This window comes from Neophocaena asiaeorientalis, unplaced genomic scaffold (genome assembly GCF_003031525.2).
Source record: "Neophocaena asiaeorientalis asiaeorientalis breed wild unplaced genomic scaffold, Neophocaena_asiaeorientalis_V1.1 scaffold65, whole genome shotgun sequence".
Lineage (NCBI taxonomy): Eukaryota > Metazoa > Chordata > Mammalia > Artiodactyla > Phocoenidae > Neophocaena > Neophocaena asiaeorientalis.
Window position 1 is genome coordinate 6,749,211 of NW_020173215.1, and position 24,253 is coordinate 6,773,463.

The following is a 24,253-nucleotide window of genomic DNA, read 5'->3' on the forward strand; positions in this document are numbered from 1 at the left end:
ATATTCTGGAAGTTACAAGTCATTTTATGTAGCAGAGAGCTCTGTGGCAACTGGTGAAGAGGCCTAAGCCCTGTCTTGGAATAGGAAGTAGGGTGCCACTAAGGCCTTTAGGTAGGGAGACAAAGAGGTCAAATTTTTCGGATTGCCAACAGCGACTGTGAATTTGATGAGGACGAGAAGGGAGGTGGGAAGACAAGACAGGAGAGTATATAGCAGGCGCTCTCTGACGGAGAACGTGAGAGCAGGAGCAAGTCTGGCAGGAAAATGATGCATTCATGTTGCGCTTCCAGGCAGATGTCCAGCATGATTGGACGGGTATCTCATCTGAAGCCTCAGAGAATACACTATGATCCTACATAGAAAGGGACTCGAGCGAGATGTGGAGCGGGGGAATTCCCTGGCAGTCCAGTGGTTAGGACTCTGTGCTTTCACTGTCGAGGGTGTGGGTTCAATATCTGGTCAGAGAACTAAGATCCCGCACGCCGCGTAGTGTGGCCAGAAAAAGAGATGTGGGAAAAGGTTAACTTTGCTTAACTCTTAATTTGTGGTTAATTCTCACTTTCTTAAACTTTTTCTGTACACGTATATTACTTTTATAAATGGGTAAAAGCATAGTTGTTCTAAAGTCTGCCAACTCATCTTCCAAGCTTTGCTCTCTAACCCAACTGGCATCATACCATATATGCAATATCCTGCGTTTTCACGAACAGTACTATGTCGTCACTAAAAATCATGCTTTCAAAGGAAAAATGCAAATATTTACCCGCCTTCTTAGACAACTTCACAATCTGGTTTAGCTGGGCTCCATGCAGATATAGGAAGACAGAAAAATCTCTTGAGAATAAACCAGTGTTCACAGCACATTAAGTTCTCTCTTGAAGGAATAATCACGGGCAGCCCTAATGTTCTGTCACTAGTGATGGCAGAACAAATGCAAACCTGAAATGTAGCTCAGGGTCTTCTCAAAGTCTGACTCGCAGGACTGTGTGAGGAGGTACGGGCTTTTCTGACATGGCCTGGGGATGATGAGCCCCGCTGAAGAGCGGTAAGGAAAAGCGGGGTGGGTCCACTTGAACTTCCTTCCCACAACAAATGGGCCGTAACCTGTGATTCGCATCATCGACCAGATTGATGGCTGACTTTAATGGAGCACACTCAAAAGCTGTCATTGAGCATTTGCTACTTTTAATTCATTAGAGGAAAAGAACCATCAGTACAATATTCAATAACTTATTTCCACTGTGCTCAAAGCAACTTACACATTTTATAAATTCTTTAGTATAGTATCACCAGCTTATCCTATTTAATTTCTTTAAACCATTAAAAAAAATCAAAGTATAGTTAATTTACAATGTTGTGTTTCAGGTATACGGCAAACTGATTCAGTTATACATATACATGTATATCTATTCTTTCTCAAATTCTTTTCCATTCTAGGTTATTACAAGATATTGAATCTAGTTCCCTGTGCTATACAATAGGTCCTTGATGTTTACCTATTTTATATATGGTAGTATGTATATTGTTAATCTCAAACGCCTATTTAATCCCCCCTCCCTTCCCCTTTGGTAACCATAAGTTTGTTTTCTACGTCTGTGGGTCTATTTGTTTTGTAAATAAGTTCATTTATATCATCTTTTTAGTTTCCACATATGGTATTTTTGTCTGACTTAACTTCACTTAATATTACTGATAATCTCTAGGCATCCATGTTGCTGCAAATGGCATTATTTCATTCTTCTTTTAACTCTCAACCACTGCGCCACCAGGGAAGCCCCCACATCTTTATTCATTCATCTGTTGATAGACACTTAGGTTGCTTCCATGTCTTGGTTATTGTACATACTGCTGCAATGGACACTGGGGTGCATGTATCTTCTCGAATTAAAGTTTTCTCCTTACCAGCTTGTTCTAATCCATATAAACACTGTAAGGCTATACACTGTGTTTACATGCCAATGGCATCTATTTCTAGCAATGTGCTGCACTTCTCAGTTATCAGTAGAGGTAAATGGAATACTTGGGTGACGAGAGTCTGATTTACGCCAAGTTTTCAAGAGAATAATTTTCTCTAGTAATAGTTCAACATATTAACTTTTGCTTTCTAGATTGTAGGTGGGGGTAAAAGTGTCAGATTATGCAGATTTCAAAAAAGGCAGGTGGAATTACTGTCAGGAAAACGTAAGCACCATAGTCAAAGTTTTAAAAACGTGATCTGTAATCTAAATGGGCTCACTCCCTAACAGAGAAACTGGCTAGTACACACAGTATAGACTTTATTTGCGAAACATACTGCCAACTTGGAGAAGTTATCAAAAGACAAAAAAACTGAAGAGAATATTTGATATTAAAAAAAAAATCACATACTAGAATTTTATGTGAAATCTCCTAATTTTTAACTCAGAAATGCTACGGATGTTTAGGGAGTGAAAGAGAAAACCAAATACAGGGAATCAGACCAAAATTATCTAAGGTTAAGGTCCTTTTCAAGTAGATGACTAAGAAAGATAATACAGCTGACCCTTGAACATTATGCAGGGGTTCAGAGGTACCGACCTGTGCTGAGTGAAATTCCCCTTACGGCCCTCTGGATCTGCAGTTCCACATCCACAGATTCAACCAAATGTGGATCATGAAGTACTGTAATACTGAAGAAAATAAAGTGGACCCACACAGTTCAAACCGTTGTTGTTCAAGGGTAAATTGTATAACTTGAAAAGACTGGTGTGGTGTTTCTCACATTTGAAAATTCTGATCATAAGAATTACCCAAGGCACTTCTTACAAATAGAGTCCGAGACTCATTCTCTTTCCATTCTGGCTCAGTGGGTGGTAGGTTTTGACTGGGGACCAAGAATTTGTATTTTAAGCACCTCAAGTGGTTCTAATAATCAGGCAAGTTAGGGAAATAGTGGTTAAGGGAGAAACAACAGCAACAATGCCACCACAGGTCCCGTCCCCTTACTCAATGACTGACTGCCCACCAAACTTCCTGAGAATGAGAACACTCAATTGAAATTGAGGAATTGTCCATAGAACACTTTATTTCAAGTCCAAAGCACAACATTACTCATTTTTCTTAACAGACTACATAATTTTTACTGCATGAATATTTAGGGTTTCTCTATTCACAAGTGTAGATTTACTTCTTAAGTTTAGGCTCAAATGATTCATATATATCAGTTTACTCCAGAGGACACATACTAACAAATCTGTTCAGAAAATATTTTACATAAAAACACACAAACCATTTACCAACACTCTTCAGTTGTTACAACCAGTCTTCAGCAAAGATCTGGCTGAAGTTCATCATTTTCTACAAAACATTCCAAGACTGAACACAATAGAATGTAGTATTTTACATACTTTAGCTTATTACTGCAGTTAAAAGTTCCTCTTTCTTTGATGGCTTCTGCATATATTATACTCGTAAAGCAGGAGAATTCTTTTCTCTAACTGCTGACTTATTAAATAAAATTGTCTTTTTTGGTATAACTTGTCTCCAATTAAGAATCTAAATAGTCATGATGCAATCAAATAATGGACACACATCGGGCTTGTAGTAAGAGCTTTTTCAAACTAACAATAGAAGAATTTAATACCTATCAATCAGTACAATATCCTTTATTGTTTTGTGTTCAATAACTACCACCTGGAGTGCTATTACTTCTAGTATTATCAGTTGGCATCAAAATATAAAGAAAAAATATGTACATTTTAATATATCAATTCTTACCTGAATAATCTCAGATCTCTTGAGAATGTTCCACAAAGTGGAATTTCTTCCTAAAGTTACAGTGAATGTGGTACAATGTGTACAACTTGGTTAACCAGTGCCTGCCTTTCATTTCCAAGATTTTTCCTTATCTTGAATCAAATACACAATCTCAACTCCCATATGATAATGCACTGGCTTACAGTTTGTATATAAAGTCCAACTCAAGCTTATTTTGGTTTATTGTACATGCTTTATTAAAATGGTACGGGTATTTACAGTATCTGCAGATCCCTTCCAAGGCGCTCTCACACACACTCAGACACACCCACACGACATCCATACTACGGCCTCATGCACCCACACCAGTGAGTTGTGAGAGTCAAGACTCCTAAAATTAGGCAGCTGTTAGGGGATAGAGTTGTTGATTTGTTTTTCAATTTTTTTTTTGAAAAGAGAAAAGCATGGGGGAATGCATTTGGCCATGACAATGCTAATTAAGTTTGTGTATATTAACATATATGGCAGTAACACTGAATATTCCTTTTACATTCTATATACACAGAATGACATCAAGGTTTTGCGGTCAACAGAATATTCCAACTTCAGTCTCAATGCTGCTTGTAGTGACTTCTGAATTCACATAGGGGCTTTTCCTAAAAATAATTCAAGTCTATGTAAGTGAAATAAGGCACAATTAATATTGATTTGATCTAGGGGAAGGAAAGGGATAAAAACCAGTTTCAAATGATCTTACTGTTGGGGAATTAGCTTTGACTTAAATACACCTGAAACCCCTTTTTCTAATTTCCAAAAATTTCTTAGAAATAAAAGTTTTTTTCTTTTCTCTGACAAAACCCAAAAAGAAAAACTCGGGGAGTCACATCTTAGTGTTTCAGTAGCCTTAACTACTCAGACTGATGGGCACCAACCCCCCTCCCTCATTGCTAAAACAGACCCAGCGCATGAAGTAGGAATTCCTTGCTGTTTTTTTAAGGAGATCCGTACACTTAAGTAGCAAATACGTATCAGGTTGTCTTTGATTTAAAAAAAAAAGAGAAAAGGAAAAGTAATCTTGTGACTTTCTTGCTCTTTAAAAAAATCCCTGTCTCCTTCTTTTCAGGATGAAGAAGCCCCACCAGACATTACAAACAACTGCAACAAATGAGTCTGGCAGCATAATGTCTAGTATTCGAATCTTCATAGTGAGACTCATTTAGCTTGTACAAACAATCTGTTGAATGTTTTTTTGCAGCAGGTGAACCAAACCCAAAGACGCTGGACATTCTGTGAAAGGGAGTAAGAATTGCAGTTCTGAAGGCCCCTGACTTTGGTTGTTTACAAAGTTCAATCCTGTTTATTGTGATCCTTGGTATCTTCTTCATCTGTATATTCTGATGGTTCTTCCCCTGGTTTTAGGAGTCTGCCTACATAATCATATTTTTCTGAAAGATACATCAAAAGAAAATCAGTAGCGATCAAATTTGTCTCACTATTCCATTATACAGCAGGGAAGGTGTATGCTTCCTTTAGAGTCATATAGAACAAGGTAAGTTTTTCCTATTGTTTACCTTGTCCAGTCTTTGTACTCATGTAACACTTGAACAAAAGAAAACAAGGTCAGGGAACTCATAAAGCTTGGGAATTGTGCTTTTGCAGGAGAGTGTTCCATACAACCAGTTCCTAATCAAGGACACTGCATCAGAATCACTTGGAGACCTTTAAAAAAAATGTATGCACATCCAGGACCCATCTTGGAGTCACCCATGCCAGGCTCTTGGAATAGGTATGAGGACGTGTACTTTGAAACTGGTTTAACTCTAATGTGCACTGTGAGTCTCAGAATAGTTCTTTACATTTTAATAGCCCAAAGGATTGTCATTAGATAGACAATGTAGGGCATTTCCAACAGTTAGAAGACCATAAAAAAGTTAATGGTTACTTTCTTGGGGAGAAAGAGTACATGACGTGGAAAATCACATGGAAAGTAGATCCAACCAGGAAATATTATTGGGGAGAAGATGTGACACATGCTAGTAGTCCCTAAGAAAACAAACCAAATGAGAAGATGAAAATTCACTCGTTACTTATTATCCTGTGTTCTCTGAGTTCCCGATACGTGGTGCCTAGTACATTATTGTTCTTTCTCCTATCAAACTCTCTTCTTAGATCTCGGTTACATTGCTTGTTTTTATGTTACCAGGTGTTTAATTTAGAACATCGTTATGTCCAAGGTGATAACACGTTTAGTCATTTCTTGGTCAAGACTCTGAACCTAGTTTAAGCAAATTAACTGACAAACCGAGAGGATAAGACAGGAGGACTGCTTTGTATAGCAAAACCAGTATAAGTGCCAAGAAGCCAGAAGAAGTATTCCAAGGGATCCACAGGTCACATAAATAGCAGTCCAGAGTGTTCACAGAGGCGGTAAAAATTGATGTCATGAGCATGTAATGAAGGAGAATGACATTTTTCCTTTATGGTTTGAAGGTAAGATCAAGAAAATCATTTTAGAATAAACTAAAATTATAGTATCAATATCACTAATTAATTGTTTTAAATAATTGTTTTAAATTCTATATTTAAAAAACTATACCTTAATGAACAAGCCTTATAAGACTAAAGGTGTCACAATTTTTATAAATTTTATAGTTTGTAACAAGCCAATTTTTAAATATGGATTTTATAAATAATAAGCACATGTAACAATCATTTTGATAGTTAGCTATGTTTATCATCAAATAATGATGGCAGTGAAAACAGACAGCATCCTTAGGCTCTTTAGTAATGAAATAGTATGTACTTTCTTTGGCCATATAGTTAATATTTGCAAAGAACCCAACAAAATGAAGGTACCTTTAAACTGCATTTCCCATTCTCGAACACTCTCCATTTGTACGGCATTCAAATCTGAGAGATCATCATATTCATCTTTAAGTGCATCTTTATCTAGGCAAAATGTCGCCAGTCCTCTGGAGGCATCCCTACCAGCAAATATTCCATATGGACCCGCTGGGAAAAAAAAGAAATTATTTAGATTATCTAACCCTATGTTAGAATGTCTCAAATGAAAAAGTCAAATAAAGGAAACCTCATGACTCTTATGTGGTACACAGCCTTAATTTCAAAACATGCACAGACACTAAATAGGATAATGAGAAGAAATTTCTTAGAATAAGATAACTCTATATGTACAGGCGCAGAAAGAAGTCCATGATATAGTAATTGAAAAAAGCAATTCAGCAAATTATATAGTATGACTCACTTTGAATTTAAAAAAAGATATACATATATGCACATTTCACCCACGTTTGTATATGCACAAGAAAACACCAGGAAGAATACAGACCAAGCACTTTACAGTGGCAACATTTCTGGAGAATGGAGAGGAAAGTTTTACTTCACATATAACAGAATAAAGCATTTTCTAATGAGAAGTACACAAGTAGAAAAAAATGGAAATCCCCTGATTTTTAAATGAGCAAAATAATGATTATAGCCATATTCATATTTGAAATCATTTTCGAAATTGAAGGTTATGTGTCAGAAAAGCATCTATACTTTTAAGAATAGAATTCAAAAATTAAATAGACAAAAATCTAAACATTTATAAACATTAATTTGAATTACAGAAAGCACTGCACCATAAAGTTCATTGGATGTAGGAAAACTCATTTCTTTTTTAATTGCATGGAAAAAGTGGCCTTAATAAATTTAAAAAGTAGCATTATTAGGTATTAATATATTAACATGAAAATAAAGGCAATACTTCCAGTAAAGTACTTTTTCCTGCTTTCCTGTTCTTAAGTACTTTCCATATTGCTGCTTAATATTAGGTGACTATCACAATTATCATTTAAGGGTTATATATTTTCCCACTGAGTGGATACACCTATAATTTATTTAATCATTTCCCTATTAATATAAACTTAGGCTATCATTTTATACTTTTAAATTTGTCTTCTATATAAGAAAATGGGACACTATTTACAACTGGCCAACATTTGTAACTTTCAAACTTTGCCCATTATCTCAACTGACATTCAAAAAGGTATGACAACTGACATTCAAAAAGTGTTTGAGAGAAGGAAATCTAATACTGTTTCTATTTACAAAGTAAAATCTGAAGTTCTTTAATTGGATTTAATTATTTTGGAGAAACATTAACTTTTTTCTTTTTTTAAATTTAAGTCTGTTACAATGCTGTTAGTTTTAAGTGTACAGCAAAGTGATTCAGATATATATATATATTCTTTTTCATTATAGGTTATTACAAGATAATGAGTATAGTTCCCTGTGCTATACAGTAGGTCCTTGCTTACCTATTTTATATATAGTAGTGTGTATATGTTAAGCCCAAGCTACTAACTTATTCCCCGCCATCCTCTTTGGTAACCATAAGTTTGTTTTCTAAGTCCGTGAGTCTATTTGTTTTGTAAAAAAGTTCATTTGTATCATTTTTTAAGATTCCACATACAAGTGATATCATATATTTGTCTTTCTCTGTTTGACTGACTTCACTTATGATAATCTCTAGGTCCATCCATGTTGCTGCAAATGGCATTATTTCATTCTTTTTTATGAGAAACATTTAACTTTTTTTTTTTTTGGCTATGCCACCTGGCTTGCAGGTTCCCGACACCAGGGATTGAGCCCCAGCCCTGGCAGTGAAAGCACCAAGTTCTAACCAATGGATCGCCAGGGAATTCCCAATGTTAACTTTTAAAACTAAGCAAGAACAGTCCCTAGGGAAAGAAAAGCAGTCCACCTTAAAGCAGTTGTGTTTTTTTGTGGTATATAACTCCACATGCTTTGTGGCAATGGCTGTTTTCAGGAGATGGAGAAAAAAAAAAAAAAAAAAAAAAAAAATATATATACACACACACACACACATTTATGTATATACAGAGAGAACTAATGTGATTTTTTTCTTAAGAAGCAACAATGACAAAAAAAAATCTGTGAATAATATATAGGCTCTTTTTTTTTTGCAATACGCGGGCCTCTCACTGTTGCGGAGCACAGGCTCTGGACGCGCAGGCTCAGTGGCCATGGCTCACGGGCCCAGCCGCTCCGTGGCATGTGGGATCCTCCCAGACCGGGGCACTAACCTGTATCCCCTGCATTGGCAGGCGGACCCTCAACCACTGCGCCACCAGGGAAGCCCAATATATAGCCTCTTAATGCTAACTGGACCAATGCGTACAAACTTAAAACAGTGATTAGTCAAACACACAAAAGAAAAAAATAAAATTGATCAAGGCTATAAAAAACTACAAATGTAAAATGAGAATTTCAACTTTTTGGAGAATTTGCTAGCAATCTCACTTTCCTCTCTCATAGTATTGCAAAGTGGAAGGGACAGTTTTTTGCCCTCCCTATTTGGCAGACAAATAGAAACAGAGGCATTCAGTGCCTTGCCTAAAATTACTGACAGAACTGGGAAGTAACATTTCCACTTTTCTGACTACACCAAACACAGCACATCTTGAGAAAACACACAGAGGACCCACAAACCCAAAGATGGAGTGACAATCCTGAAAACTGGAGCATTTCACTAATCACAAAATTTCAGGGAAATGGCTATTTTAGAATACCTGTTAAATCAAAATGGAAGGGCATTAACAAAAGAAGCTTTTTTTTTAGAAATCATCAGCTTTTCTTAGCATTGTGTTATAATATTTACCTCCCTGGCCTACAAAAGTCAATCTACTTCAGGATACGTATCAACCTTAAAACATATCCAAATGGTAAACAGGAGAGAAGAAAAGATGATCACTATAAAAAATAGGAGTCATAAAACCCTCCATCTTTGAGTATATTAACGTATAACAGTGTATTCTTTAGTAAAATTGTCTGCCAACTTCCCTAAGAGGGAATGATGTTCTTTTTTTGGTTTGGCTAACTTAGAGTGAACTTGAGTCAACAGTTAATAACCCAAGCCTAATTCTAGACAAAATGATGTTTTGTTAACTCTTGAAAAGAATGATTCAGTGATTAACATATTTTCCCACTCTTTGTATTGCTGTCCTTTCCACATGTTTCCAATTTCCCCCAAGAAGCATTTAACTTCTGAAAAGGATTTTTTGAAAAGTTTTCTTTACTTTTTCCTGTAAGACCATAAAGAACGTAATATAAAGATTCAGAACTAGAGTTGGAAAAGGATGAGTTGCATAGAAAAAGGAGGATTTGAGGTCCAGTTAAAGTATATTTCTCTGCATCCCTAACACAATCAAAACCATATCTAAGAAGTCAGTAATACCTCCCTTTTCCACTACCTCCTTACATAACAGACCTAAATGTTACTGATTCTAATATTTTGATAACTACTCTTGGCTATCCATAATACAATAATAGCAGAGAGCTACCCAAGGAAAGCAAATTTTAAATGGTATTAGGTCTTCAGTATGGTATAATTTACACACACACACACTCAAATCTCGCTTAAATTAATCAGATTGTTTTGATTAAGGCTCATTTAGATATTAACATTTCAGTAATAACTAAGCAAATTATACTCTTGCTTTATCAAAGACTAAAATATAGTGCTAATACAAAACTAGATTTACAGTTTCAAGAAAATTCTTGCTACAAAAAATGTACCCAATTATTTAGCCAAGACAGATTCTCTTAAATGTACATATATAACAAATATCCTAGGACATCATTTTAATGATAAATCTTATTTCCACAATATTGTTAAATACACCGAAATGACATTATACTAGTTAGAATTCAGATTTCATTAACAGTTTTAAGAGTTAATACCACTTATGATACAGATTTTTAAAGTTCAAAAATCAGTAAATCTACTAGTTATTGTATCCTGAAACTGCTTACTTTAATACAATCAAGTGACAATGGGGTGACATATTTTTGAAGGCAACAACATATGGTCACTGTAAAACAATGTTTTAAAGAATAATTTAATGAATAAACAATTCCAGGAGGAAGTAAATAAAATATCTAAAATATGTAACACATAATTTTGTGACTATTAAGGTGATTATGTATCTACATTAGTATTTATGAAGAAGAGAAAATTCCAGAATGTTTTAGTTATTTCCATGGTATAAAAACCATAGCTCTCAGAGACAAACTTTAATTCATTAAAGTTTATAAACAGCCCAGTTTTCTGGCATGTTCTGACAATAGTCTTCTGTGATTATTAAAGTAAGTTAAAAAAAATCTAATAATACTTGGTATTGAGTAATTTATTCCAAATAAGGTTATAATGTGCCTAGGAACAAATGAAACAATATGTAAAAGTGACTAAATGAAATCCAACTAATAGATATTATTTTTTTATACTTAGCTCTAGGAACTCCCAGGACTTTTAGAGAGAAGGTAGCATGGTAAAACTGAAAGAATACCTCTTAAGAAGTTAAGATACCTGGGTTCGAGGCCGCACCCTACACTTGACCTTGGGCAAATTTTACATGCCTAAAATTGGAGGTCAAACCAGATAATCTCTTGACTACTATAATTCTAAGAGGAACTGAAAACTCAACCTTGCTTCAAAAATTCAAACTAGGAGGCTCTCAGCAATACTGTGGGTTGAGCTAGTGGCCCTGGCCTCAGGGCTCAAGGCTGGGCTGGGGGCAGGGAAGACTTTGAAAAATTAAAACCCCAGGCCTGTGCCGTTTGTGGGGGTGGGGCCTGAGTTCACCTAGCCCAGGTAGAATGAGAACTCTAAGGTGAAAAAAATACAATAGCATGGATTTAAATATCTGTTGGAATTTAACAAACAGTAATGGTAATACAGCAAGTATTGGGAAAAAGAAGTTATTCTATAAATGATGTTGGGATAACTGAACAGCCCTCTGTAAGAAAACAAAAACAAAAGTTGGATGCTTACTTCACTTCTTAAAATAAATTCCAAGTGGAACTAACAAACTAAAACCATAAAAGTATTAAGAAACTACAGATTTTAAAAAATAATCTTTAAGTGCAAAAAAGCTTTAAGTATGATACAAAGCCCAGCAGCAATAAAATAGTCATGATTGAAAAAAATGTGGCAAAAAATATATGAATAGATAATTTGTAGGAAAGGAAACATAAATGACTCAAATTTTTGAGGATGTCCAACCTCACTGAGAAATGTAAATTAAAATAATATTGAAATACTATTTTAACTGCTCAGATTGACAAAGACCAAAAAGTTTAATATCACATTTTTGGCAAAAGGGTGAGAAACAGGCATTTTCGTGTGAGTGTAAATTGGTCCAATGTCTCTGGAGGGCAATTCGGAAATAAGTACCCAAATTAAAAATGTCCATACCCTAAGACTCAGTAATTTTACGTCTAGGAATTTATTTGATAGATAATTATGATTTTACTCACGTTTAAAATGATACATGAATATTTAGAGCAGTACCATGTAATAACAAGAGATTGGAAACAAATGTTCATTAAAAGTGGACTACTGGGCTTCCCTGGTGGCGCAGTGGTTGAGAGTCCGCCTGCCGATGCGGGGGACACGGGTTCGTGCCCCGGTCCGGGAGGAGCCCACATGCCACGGAGCGGCTGGGCCCATGAGCCATGGCCGCTGAGCCTGCGCGTCCGGAGCCTGTGCTCCGCAGCAGGAGAGGCCACAGCAGTGAGAGGCCTGCGTACCGCAAAAAAAAAAAAAAAAAAAAAAAGTGGACTATTATGATATATTCATATAATAGAATTTATGCACACATTCAAAAGAATGAAATGGTTCTCTTTAAACTGATATGAAAGGCTCTCAATATATTAAAATATTGTTAAAGGTTTGTATAGTATGCTACAATTAGTGCATGGGAGGGGTGTACATACCCACATGCCTTCACTTGCAGAGAATAGCTCTGGAACAAGACTCAGATACTCAGACTGGTTCCTCACCTCTAGGGAGGGGAACATGGTGGCTGGGTCGTGGGAAGGAGACTATCTTTTACTATATACCCTTTAAAATTTTTCTATCTTGAGCACGTATTACCTAATAAAAAAATTTTTTTTTCCAGAAACTTCCATTGAGGCATACCCCAAACCACTCCACAGGGAGACTTCCACAACCCAGGGCTCATGGAACAGCACAGAAAATATTCAAGAAACAAAAAGACAGCAATTGCTGAATTTTGTAATAAAAGTTATAACTACATGAAGAAACAAACTACCATGCAGGGGTGAGCACACAGAACAGATATGAGAAATGGTATCCCAAGAATAAGATAACAGAAGCAGATTAAAGAGATATAGTATGTTTACTTAAAATTATTAAGAAATTAAGGGGACTTCCCTGGTGGTCCAGTGGTTAAGAATCCACATTCCAATGTAGGTGATGGTTCGATCCCTGATCAGGGAATTAAGATCCCACATGCCGTGGGGCAAATGAGCCCGCATGCTGCACTACCGAGCCTGCGCACCTCAACTATAAAGCCTGTGTGCTGCAAACTACAGGGCCCACGTGCTCTGGAGCCTGTGCAGCACAACTACAGAGCCCCGTGTACTGCAGCTACTGAGCCTGTGCTCTGGAGCCCACACGCCACAACGAAAGATCCTGCGTGCTGCAGCTAAGACCCAACGCAGCCAAAAAAAAAAAGAAAAAGAAAACAAAAAACTAAAAAAGCCATTATCGAGGATATGAGTTAAAAAAACAGTTAACCCACATTTTATATCCTACATCTATACTATTATTCCTGAGTGAGGGCAGATAGACACAGAATCTTTTTCTATCAATGAAAAAAGCTATAGGATGTACCTCACTAAAATGAAAACTGAACCCTGAACAAAGGAATGAGATGCAAGAAATGACAGTGAATAAAGAAAATGGTAACTATGTTGGTAAATTTAAATGAAGATCGACTCTTAAAAAAGAAGTTAATAATTTAACCAATTTGGGGGTAGAGTTTTAAAAACTGCAGTAAAACTAGAAGTCTAATAGTAATAACATAGAAAAAATGGAATGTGGGAGGGATTAGAGTTAATGCTTTCTAACCAGGGCCACAATATATGGCTATGTACCATATAACTCCAGGGGACACCACTTACATTTGTATACATGATAGTTTTGTATATTTAATATTAAGAAATATTCTGTCAAATGGCAGTGAAGTGTCTTAAAGAGTTCTTTCTAATTCATACAAAAATGTTTGGTTAACATTCTTATATTCTATAGCAAAAACTGAAGGAAAAGAATCTTATCACCAAAAGAATAGAAATAGAATGCATCCAAATCAGTAGGGGGATGTGAAACAGAAACAGACACACAGACCATAGAGAACAGACTTGTGGCTGCCAAGGGGTGGGTGGAGTTGGGGAGGGATGGATTGGGAGTTTGGGGTGAGCAGATGCAAACTAGTATACAGACAACGGATAAACAAGGTCCTACTGTATAGCACAGGGAACTATATTCAATACCCTGTGATAAACCACAGTGGAAAAGGATATAAAAAAGAATGTATATGTATGTATAACTGAAACACTTTGCTGCATAGTACAAATTAATACAACATTGTAAATCAACTATACTTTAATAAAATAAATTTTAAAAAAATCAGTAGGGGAGAAAACGTGGAAGGAATAAAAAAATAAACTAATTAAGTTGTTAAGACAGTATTGATATTAAATTTAATGAAAAAATCAGCTATATGTTATTTATAAGGAAAAAAAAACACAGATTGGTTAAAAGTAAAAGGAGGGAAAAAGAAGCACTGAGGTAACACTAATCAAATGAAGCCTCAAGTCAAATCTGAAAATCAGTAAGGGTGATAAGGATGTTTCTTCCTCTGCCGATTAACACAGTATCAGTTCTAGATCTAGTGCTTAGATAGCTTCAAAACATTGATATACCCAATCTTTGTAAGGCTGGCTCCTTCAGGTTTTTGCTTAGGTATCAATCCTCACTTTCTTGACAAACCAATATAAATAAGGTACCTGTCTTAACCGTTTGATCTAAATAAAGTCCTTTGTTAACCTCTATTACATATCCTATTCATTTATTTCACATCATATTTAATTACAGACTATAATCATGTATTGAATGCTTGTTTATCATCTGTCTTCCTCAACAGACCATAAACTCCATGAGGGTAGGGAGGCAAATGTTTTGAAGACTCAGAGAACTCTCATTTCTCAAAACATCTTATCTAGGCAACAATGTAATGAAATCCAGGCAATTCCTTCTTAGAGTTTAAAAGTGGAGATGAAATCCTATATTAAAGATCTTGAGACAAGATGCTGGCTCTAAGAGTACAGCAGTTATTTAGTGATGTCTGTCACAAGTACGTGGGGGAGGAGTGATCTATGTTACACTGTTGAAAGAACTATTATAAAAGAACTTGAATGGCTAACTCCAGATGTTACTAAATGTACTCCTTTCCTCCAACCTGAATAACATCTTCTGGTCTTATACATGCTTTAAGCTATCCTATTATACTTTGTGTTAGTATTTAATACAAATACAATTCCCTCTTAGATTAAAAACACTGGAATGATGTTGAACTCAGAAGAGCCAAACAAGAAGGTACTGTAGAAATTACTAGTATAAATTTGAGCAGAGTATCAAAATTCATCAGAAGACTTAGCTGATCCCTTTATCTGATTGGCAGGTAATGAATAGTAGGTAATGAATGTGTATGGGCATTAGACCTAACACAGACCCAGTTGGCTTCAAAGAAGCTAGGATGAGAGCTGGGTAGTGTCAGTAGGACATTGATGAAGGAATAGGTTTGTCTATATGCCTAAACTGTTGCTTCACCTGCAATTCTTCAAACTACAAATAAAACTCACATATTGAACATAAAGTTAAAAAAGGAGGAAAGACACATGAAAGGTAAATGTGCTCCTTTCCCCCACCTCCTAAATATTAGGCATCTCATGGGGTACTTTGTATATACTTCTTTCCTTTCCAGTGGAATTTAAATGGTATGTTGGAGAAAATACAGCTTTGGTATATGTCAAAGAATACATGGAATAATGGGGGAAGCTATATATCTAAATATCAGAAACGCAGATAAACTATTAGAAAGGTCAATTGTATAATTTCTTGCCATTCTAAAGAATAAAAAACACTGTTTTAATTCCACTGCAGTAATATTACATCAAATTATTTAAAATTATACTATCTGTTGGAGTCTTCCTCATCTATTATGACTATGGAAACGTGAAATTATATTATGTTGTGATACAGTGGGAGGGGATAGCCTATGAAGCCTGTTAGACTGGGTTTGATTTCTAGCTTGGCTACTTACTAGATATGTGACTTGGGGCAAAATCTCTCTGAGTTTCAGTTTCCACGTTTGTAAAATGGGAACATTACTTATTTCCTAGGGCTGTCTGAAAATTAAATGAGATAATAAGCCCCAAATGGAGTTTCCTACTCCTTCTACCCTGACCTCTAGAATCAATGCTGTTGAACAGAACTCAATGGGAAGACGGAAATGCTCTATAAACTGCACTGTATAGTACGGTAGCCATGTGGGTACTGAGCACTTGAAATATGGCTAGTGCAACTGAGGAACTCAATTTTTAATTATATTTAATTTTAATTAATTTAAATTTAAAAAGCTACATGTGGCTTGCGGCTACCATATCAAACAGCACAACATAAAGCCATGAAGTGTGTTTCTTTGAGGCTTTAAATCGTTATGGAACTAGGAGAGGGTATAAAAAATAACAGCAGTGAGATTCTCTTTAAGTTTATCCCAGAATGCAGTATACCTGAAATAGAACAGATAGGCTTTGCGGTCAAATATGTCTGGATTTGAATACCACGTCTGTGTGACCCAAGCCAATTTACCTCAAATTCCTAAACCTCAGGCTCCCCATCTGAAAGACAGAATACTCACTAATCTCACTGAAGCATTGTGGAGATGACAAATTAATGGATTTGATGTAGTAGGTGCTTAACAAATCTGGTTCCTTTCTCCTCCCACATTCACTGTTTCTTACATGACCACTTTCCTCACATGCTGGCCAACTGCCTGAACTGTTACTAAATTTAATATTGACAAATGTAGTTAATGACAACTGTTTGCCAATATGTGTTTACTCCACTAAATTAAACTGCCAATATTTAATTTTTTAACAACCCAAACTTTAAAAATGTATGGCTAAAAATATCTTCAACACAGAAAAAGCCTCACAAAACAATCTAACTCTAAAACCATTACTGATAAATGGGAGTAGATATTGATTAGGCACAGAAACTAGGTTTTCTAGCTCCCTTAGCTCATTCTTTCAGCTACTAAGAGTCTCAGGTAAGGATTTTTACTTCTGAATTATTCTGCTACAAAACTGCTTAATTGATTTGAGGATGAAAATAAAAAATTAAAACCAAAACCGAACTTATGTCTGTTTCATAGCCAGAAATTTGGCTTCAAGACTTTTGGGAAGTGTTTTATCTTCTCTTAATGTGAAATATATTCTCAGCCCCTAAGATGATCTGGCTACCTTTAAGGTTCCTTTCAATAATAAAATATTCCAAATATCTCTGTTAGGTTGTTAATTGATAAGTACTTAGAATAAAATAACTGAATATCACTCTTAGCCTGTTCATTAGAACCTGGAAATCAGTGGAAGCTAACCTAAAGCTGACTCCTCTGTTGTTACCAGGAACCCCCTCACTGGCTCAAGCCACACAAAGGCTATCTACATTACAACTATGACTCAATTTTAAAATTTCTGTTGCAGAACATTTGCCACTGGATCCTGCCAAACTGTGTCTAAGGCTGTTTCTCCTAGCTATTTTCAGATAGTGGCAAGGCATAATGTGTGAGGACCGATATGCTTCTTTGTACTAATACTTTGGTTGCTTCACTGTCAGTTTAGATAGGGGTACAAAGGCAGAGTTTTTAGTTTGGTTAAGCTCTGTATTAAAAATCTAAACCTGTACACAATTTCTAATCATCGAACACACATACTGTGTAAATCCTTGACTAAAAAAAAAAAAAACTATTTAATTTGGTCTGTCCGTTTAAATATTGTACTTTGGCCCTATTGTCTTATCCCCCATGCTCATAAGTAAACAAAAAAAGTATTAACTATTTCAGCTGATATGAGTAGGCAGACATCTGGTTTTCATTTTTATACAACGAGAAGCAAGTACTTAATAAGCTATCTGTGACTTGGTTGGATTGAATGTACTATAAATATATACAGAAAATACAAGGCACTAAGAAATAAATAGTTCAACATGTAGAATCTCCAATTTCTTACCTCTAATTAACAACAAACCAAAGCACTTCTAAAATACCTTCCAGCCACTAAGCACAGAAATCGTAAGTATATATTTGCAAGTATCAATAAATCTCATGGACTAACAGATTACAGAGGAAACCAACTTGTTTTTAGACTTGCCAACCCCCTTGACTTTAAGACTTGGATGTACTCTTTCGAATAACAGGTCACTCTAGGTCTCTAATTTTATTTACTTTTATTGTAGTCACTTTTTTAAAGCTCAGAATAACTACACAACCAGCATGTACAATGTTGATCAGTTTTATGGTATACCAACAGGTTCCATGAGTCTGAACTGAAGTTTATTAACATAATCTGAAATGTATGCTATAACTACATTGTAAAGGAAGGGTTTCTAAACCAAACACCCTACACACACACAGTTCTCTGAAAGCAAAGTTTTAAAAATCTTTAACTTGCAGCACTGGTGCCTGGGGGGTATGAATTTATAGCTGTTTTAAGTTTTTGCTCCTCAGTGAAAACACAGTAAATCATAATCAACGTGTAGTTGAATACTTGCCTTCCTACTAAAAAAAAAAAAAAAGATAAAAGAGAGAAACCCGACAGGCACGCCTGCTGGGTATATGAGCTCCACCCCCAAAACTCTGGGCGAAGATCCTTGCCAGTATTTATTAGGATCTGCATTCAGGTTTGCCTCATCCCACATATATTGTTAATCTTGGAAAGCATCTTCGTACCAAAACCCGTTTTTAAAAAAAAAAAAAAGAGTCGAGGTGTTGCTTATATGACAGGAGTTTACAGAGGGCTAGGACTTGGAACTCCGTGTACCTAAATGTGGCCTTATGGGGAGTAGTAGAGGGAAAAGGAAGCTCAGTGGCGCGTGCACACACACGCGCACACACACAGAGTAAAGAAAGGAAAGCTATGAATTACAGCGCCTAAAACTTTAGGTCCCTACTTTAGAAATCTTTCTTCTCTCCCGCCCCCAACGATCCCAGGAATCAGAAAACTCAGGAAAGGCTGAGGGCCAGCGTGACTGGCGACAACTAACAGGATTTTGAAAAATTCAGCACAAGAAAAGGCTGCGAGGAGAAATGGGATAGGAGAAAAATGAAAGATGAGAGCTGGCTCCTGGGGCGACACTGGGACCCCGACTTCGGGGGAGTAAACGCCGGAGGGGCCCGCGGCCGAGGCGTGTGGGGGGCGGGCCGTCTCAGGTGCGGGAGACAAGGCGCGGGGATCCAGATGTCGAGAAGGATGGCAAGCTAACCCTTTGCCCAGGGGCCTCCCCATAATAAGATGGTCACGCTTGAGCTGCAGGGGGTCCTCCCCCTCCCCGTTCAACTCCTCACCGGGGCCGTAGAACTTGCTGCCTTTGGTCACGTCGAAGACTTTCCCATTGACCGCAAGCAGGATGCGCGGGGTGCGTGACCCGTCGTACTGGCGCAGCTGCTCCAAGCTGAAGTCCCGCTTCTTCATACGAGGAAGAGAGGCAGCGGGGCTCTCCTCGCCCGCCCCGGCCCCAGCCCCCAAACCCCGCCGCCCCCAACGCACCCACAGCCGGTAGGCCCCCAGCAGCACCAGCGCCACCAGCGCCACGTTCAGCAGCATCTCCCCGCCCCCCGTCAGAAGGGCCAGCGCAGCAGCCGACCAGCCGCCCCCTTCTGCTGCCGCTCCCGCGCCGCTCGGGCTCTCGCTGCTACCGTCGCTGCTGCTCTCGCTGCCACTCCCCAGGGTGCCTAAATTCACGTCCCCATCACCCGCCGCCATCACTGCCCGCCAGCGCCTTCCTCTCCTCCCCGCCCCCTGCCCTCCCCAACCCCACGGTCGGCCCCGCCCATGTGGGGCCTCCCAGCCAATAGCGTGAGGGTAGGGGGCGGGGTCAGGCCGGCTCCCGACTGGGTGTTAACGCGGTAACGTTGTCTTGGATCTCTCCCTCCGTCCCCCTCCCTCCTTTTGCAGGCCGCGCGCGCGTGCGACGCCCCGCCCACCTCGCCCCACACTTCCCTGCTCTCGTTCTTCGCCTCTAGTTGAAGTAGAAGAGGGGGGCGGGTCTGAAGAAAACACGGTGCGCCGGCCGCGCGCGCGGGCGGGGCGAGACTACGGCGCGTGCGCGTGCGCCGCGGCGCCACGCGCTCTCCTTTCCTCTGCAAGCCCTCTGGGAGACACGCTCCTCCCAGTCCCCTCGCTGTGCGCGTGCGCCCAGGGGTCGCTTTTCTTCCCAGGCCAGGGTTCGCGTCCGCATACTCCCGCCTCTTCGCTTTGGCTCCGCCCGAGAGCTTCACGTGCGCTGAGGCGGCCGCTGAGGCGGGACCCTCCCTGACGCCTTCCCGAGGGGGCGGGCTGGTGGCTAGTGGGAGGCCGCGGCATAGTTATAACTGCTTTCGCACACTGAAGAGGGGTGTCTCTTTCTCCCCCGGGCGCTGTCGCGCCTGTCCGGAAGCCCGGACCGTGGGCGCGCAGGCAAAGCTACAGCCTAGAAGTTTTGGCGAGGAGCTGGAGTCGCCTGGCGCGGAGAGCGCGCGCGGAGCTCGCCCAGGGATTGTTTGGCAAAAGGAATCTACGTGCTGTCTGCGCCATTCCCCAGTGGTTTTAGCCAAGGCTGCTCTTGTAGAATTTTCTTTCAGATATTGTACTAAAGGTGTCGTTTTTCCTTGAAACGTTCTCATTGGTGCGAGAGGCAAGTGAATAGGATGAGGTGGTCCTTTTTTTCGCGCATTTAGCTTTATTTACAGTTTCTTTTCATCTTCCTGGGTCTTGTAGAGTCTTTTAGCCTCTCGAGTCCTTAAAATTCCTGTGTAAATGTCACCCCTGAAGCCTCATTCTGAACCCCTCACCTCACGCTCTCAAGTCATCTGATGTGCTCCTTCTCGCCCCAGTCTGTTTTGTGTCGCTAGTCCCCGCCCGCGTGTGAACTACCCTTGTGGCGAATGAAGGTTTATCAAGGGAGTAACAGTTTTCGTTTTATCTTGAGGAACTGATGGGATGGAGGAGAGACGTGGGCAAGCAGTGGGGGCGTATGGTATGCTAATTAGGGAAACAGCAAGTGGTCCATTTTGGCTTTAAGTAGTGAAGAGGAACAGTCTGGAAGACTTGAGGTTGGAGTCTTAAGTATCGAGGGTTAGGCTTGGACTTCATATTGCCGGTTTTGGAGGAGCCTCTGAAGATATGGAAGAGGCAAGTGACAGGATCAAAACTCTTCTGTAGAGAGTTCTCTACTAGAATTGGTATGAAAGATTGGAGTGGGGAAAAGAATGGGAAACCAGTTGTAGGCTACCATATTGGTGCAAGGAGTAAGGGAAGTGAGGGAACGCAGGACTAATGACAGCATTAGAGCAGGGGTCTGCAAGCTTTTCTTCAAAGGGCCAAACATTAATATTTTAAGTGTTCTCTATCATAATTACTCAACTCTGTCTTGTAGTGAGAAAGCAGCCATAGACAATACTTCAAGGAATGAGCTTGGCTGTGTTCCAATAAAACTTTATTTTTGGACACTGAAATTTTAATTTGATATAATTTTAGATATCATGAAATATTCTTTTAACTTTTTAAAAAAATTTTATTTTGGCTGTGCTGCCCAGCATGCAGGATCTTAGTTCCCCAACCAGGGGTTGAACTCATGCTCCCTGCATTGGTAGTGTGGAGTCTTAACCACTGGACCACCAGGGAAGTCCCGTTAACTTTTTTTCAATCATTTAAACATGTAAAAAACTTTTTTTTTTTTCCCCACTTTCCAGAGGTACAAAAACAGCCTATAGGCCATAGTTTGCTGACCCCTGCTTTAGAGGTATTTTCTTGAGGCAGAGTGAACAAGATTTAATTGGGGGTAATGACCATGTATAGTCTGTACTCCTCCAATCTAGAATACTTTCCGAAGTTAAAGGGGGCACTGTTAATTACACTGGGAGAATAGGAGTAAAATTAGACTGTCCTAAGCCAACCTCAAGTGGTCATCCTAAGGTTAATGGTTAAGAGAAGTCAAAATTGCTTCAGGACCTGGTAAAAGGAAATGGAAGTGGCAATAATGGAAACAGGGAGCTTGGGAAGACACTGGTTTTAGGGAGAAGATGGCTGTAGCAGTCCCAGGTGTCATATGGTTGGGACAACATCGATAGGCAGGAAGAAACCACCCCAGAGGCTTCATAGCTGGCCACTCCTTATATCTTATTTACCAGAATTGGGTTGCTAGCTAGTCCCTAAAACAGTGACTGACAAGGAGCATGGGATTACCATGATTGGTTAGTGTTTATCTGGCTTTTGACAGTTATTATACAGGACTGTGGCATGCGTTGCAGGTCATTTAGCATCTCTGGTGCCTTTCTACTAAATTTAATAGCAACCCAAGGCATTGTGACACCAAAAAAAGAAAAAAAAAAAACCCTCTTCCCCTCCATTCCACACACACTCCCTAGAGAAATGGTGCTGGTTAAGAACCACTGGCTTAGACCAGTTGGGATTTACCTTGGTACTGAATTATGTGTGTATAGTTTTCTTTTTCCTGATTGGTTTGGAGGGAAGAGAGGAACTAAGCAGTACTGAAGTTCTGTTGTCAGGGGAGTAGGGTGGGAAATGGTGGGTAGGTAATTAACATTCTGCCATGAGAATTAAACATTTTCTTTCTTTCTTTTTTTTTTTTGCAGTACGCGGGACTCACTGTTGTGGCCTCTCCCACTGTGGAGCACAGGCTCCGGACGCGCAGGCTCAGCGGCCATGGCTCACGGACCCAGTAAACATTTTCTTTTATATCCTTGATAAAATAAGCATCTCAACTTCACACTTGAAGCCCCCCCCACTCCCCACAGGAAAAGTCTCTCCCAGTAGGATACTCTTGTTTTGAATACTGTAGTAACTTTCAGACTGGTGGCCTGCTCTGTCTTTCCCTCCTTCATTACTACATGAAGGGACTAGTCCTGTATACTGATTTCCTTTACTCAGATACCTATCTCCAGTGGTCCTCAGCTATCTCAGAAACTCAGTTGGCACTCAAAGGCCTCCATAAATCCACAGATGACTTCCCTGCCTTTCCCTTACAAATGTAATCCGCTGCTTACTGATTGACTTGTCATCTCTATGGAAGATGTACCTCTCTAGGCCTGACCCCTCTCTGGAGGTATCCATACTACCCAACAAATTTTTCCATTTCTTTTCTTTTTTTAATAAATTTATTTATTTTATTTATTTATTTTTGGCTGCGTGGGGTCTTCGTTGCTGCATGCGGGCTTTCTCTAGTTTCAGCGAGCAGGGCCTACTCTTCATCGCGGTGCGTGGACTTCTCATTACGGTGGCTTCTCATTGCAGAGCACGGGCTCTAGAGCGTAGGCTCAGTAGTTGTGGTGTGTGGGGGCTTAGTTGCTCTGTGGCATGTGGAATCTTCCCAGACCAGGGCTCAAACCCGTGTCCCCTGCCTTGGCAGGCGGATTCCTAACCACTGTGCCACCAGGAAAGTCCCTACGGTGGCTTCTTTTGTTGTGGAGCACAGGCTCTAGGCACACAGGCTTCAGCACTTGTGGCTCGCAGGCTCTAGAGCCCAGGCTCAGTAGTTGTGGTGCACGGGCTTAGTTGCTCCGCAGCATGTGGGATCTTCCCGGACCAGGGCTCGAACCCGTGTCCCCTACGTTGGCAGGCGGATTCTTAACCACTGCACCACCAGGGAAGCCCTCTTTTCCATTTCTTTTCTCACGTAGCCAACTTGCATTTCCCTCCTTTCAACTGAGCATGGCCATTGAAGTGTGATTGAAGTGATCTGTGTCACTTGCGAGCAAAAGCTTTAAGAACCCGTGCACAGTTTCTCATGCTCTTTCCTTCTGGCACAGTGACAGAAAGTTTTAGTTACCTATTGCTGCATAACAAACTATCCCAAATCTTAGTGACTTAAAACCGTAACCATTTTATTATCATCAATGGTTTTGTGGGTTGAATGGGCTCATGGGCAGTTGTGTAATCTTGCTTGGTGTCTCTCATGTGGTTCCAGCCAGGTATTGTTGGACTGGAGTAATCTGGAGGCTCGATGGGGATGCTAGAATGGCTGAGCCTTTCTTTTTCCAGTGTTATTGCAGGGCCTCAGTTTAAATGGCTTCTCCTGCAGAGTAGCCTGACTTCTTACATGGTGGCTCAGGACTCTTCAAAAAGCAAAAGCTTCCAGGTGTTTGTAAGACTTAGGCTTGGAAATAACACATTCTATTGGTTAAAGCAGTCACATGGGCAACTCAGTTTCAAGGGGAGGGTAAATAAACTCCACCTCTTGATGGGGATTGGGGGGAAGAGTGACAAAGAACTTGTGGCCTTATTTAATCTACCACCCCAACAATGTTCCACATGGTGGCTGCTTCCATCAGCCAGGGTCCTAGGGTCAGTACAAAGTGGAAAAGAGTCCTTA

General features: G+C 39.3%; 1 protein-coding gene across 1 annotated transcript; it reads right to left on the reverse strand.

Annotated features, from left to right (window-relative positions):
* Positions 1-3,011: 3,011 nt before the first annotated feature.
* On the reverse strand, positions 3,012-19,718 carry PGRMC2 (progesterone receptor membrane component 2). Its single transcript, XM_024745182.1, is given in 4 exon segments — positions 3,012-5,159; positions 6,571-6,726; positions 19,230-19,670; positions 19,673-19,718. Coding segments are annotated over 4 exon segments (741 nt in total). The 3' UTR covers positions 3,012-5,061.
* Between the last annotated feature and the right edge of the window lie 4,535 nt (positions 19,719-24,253).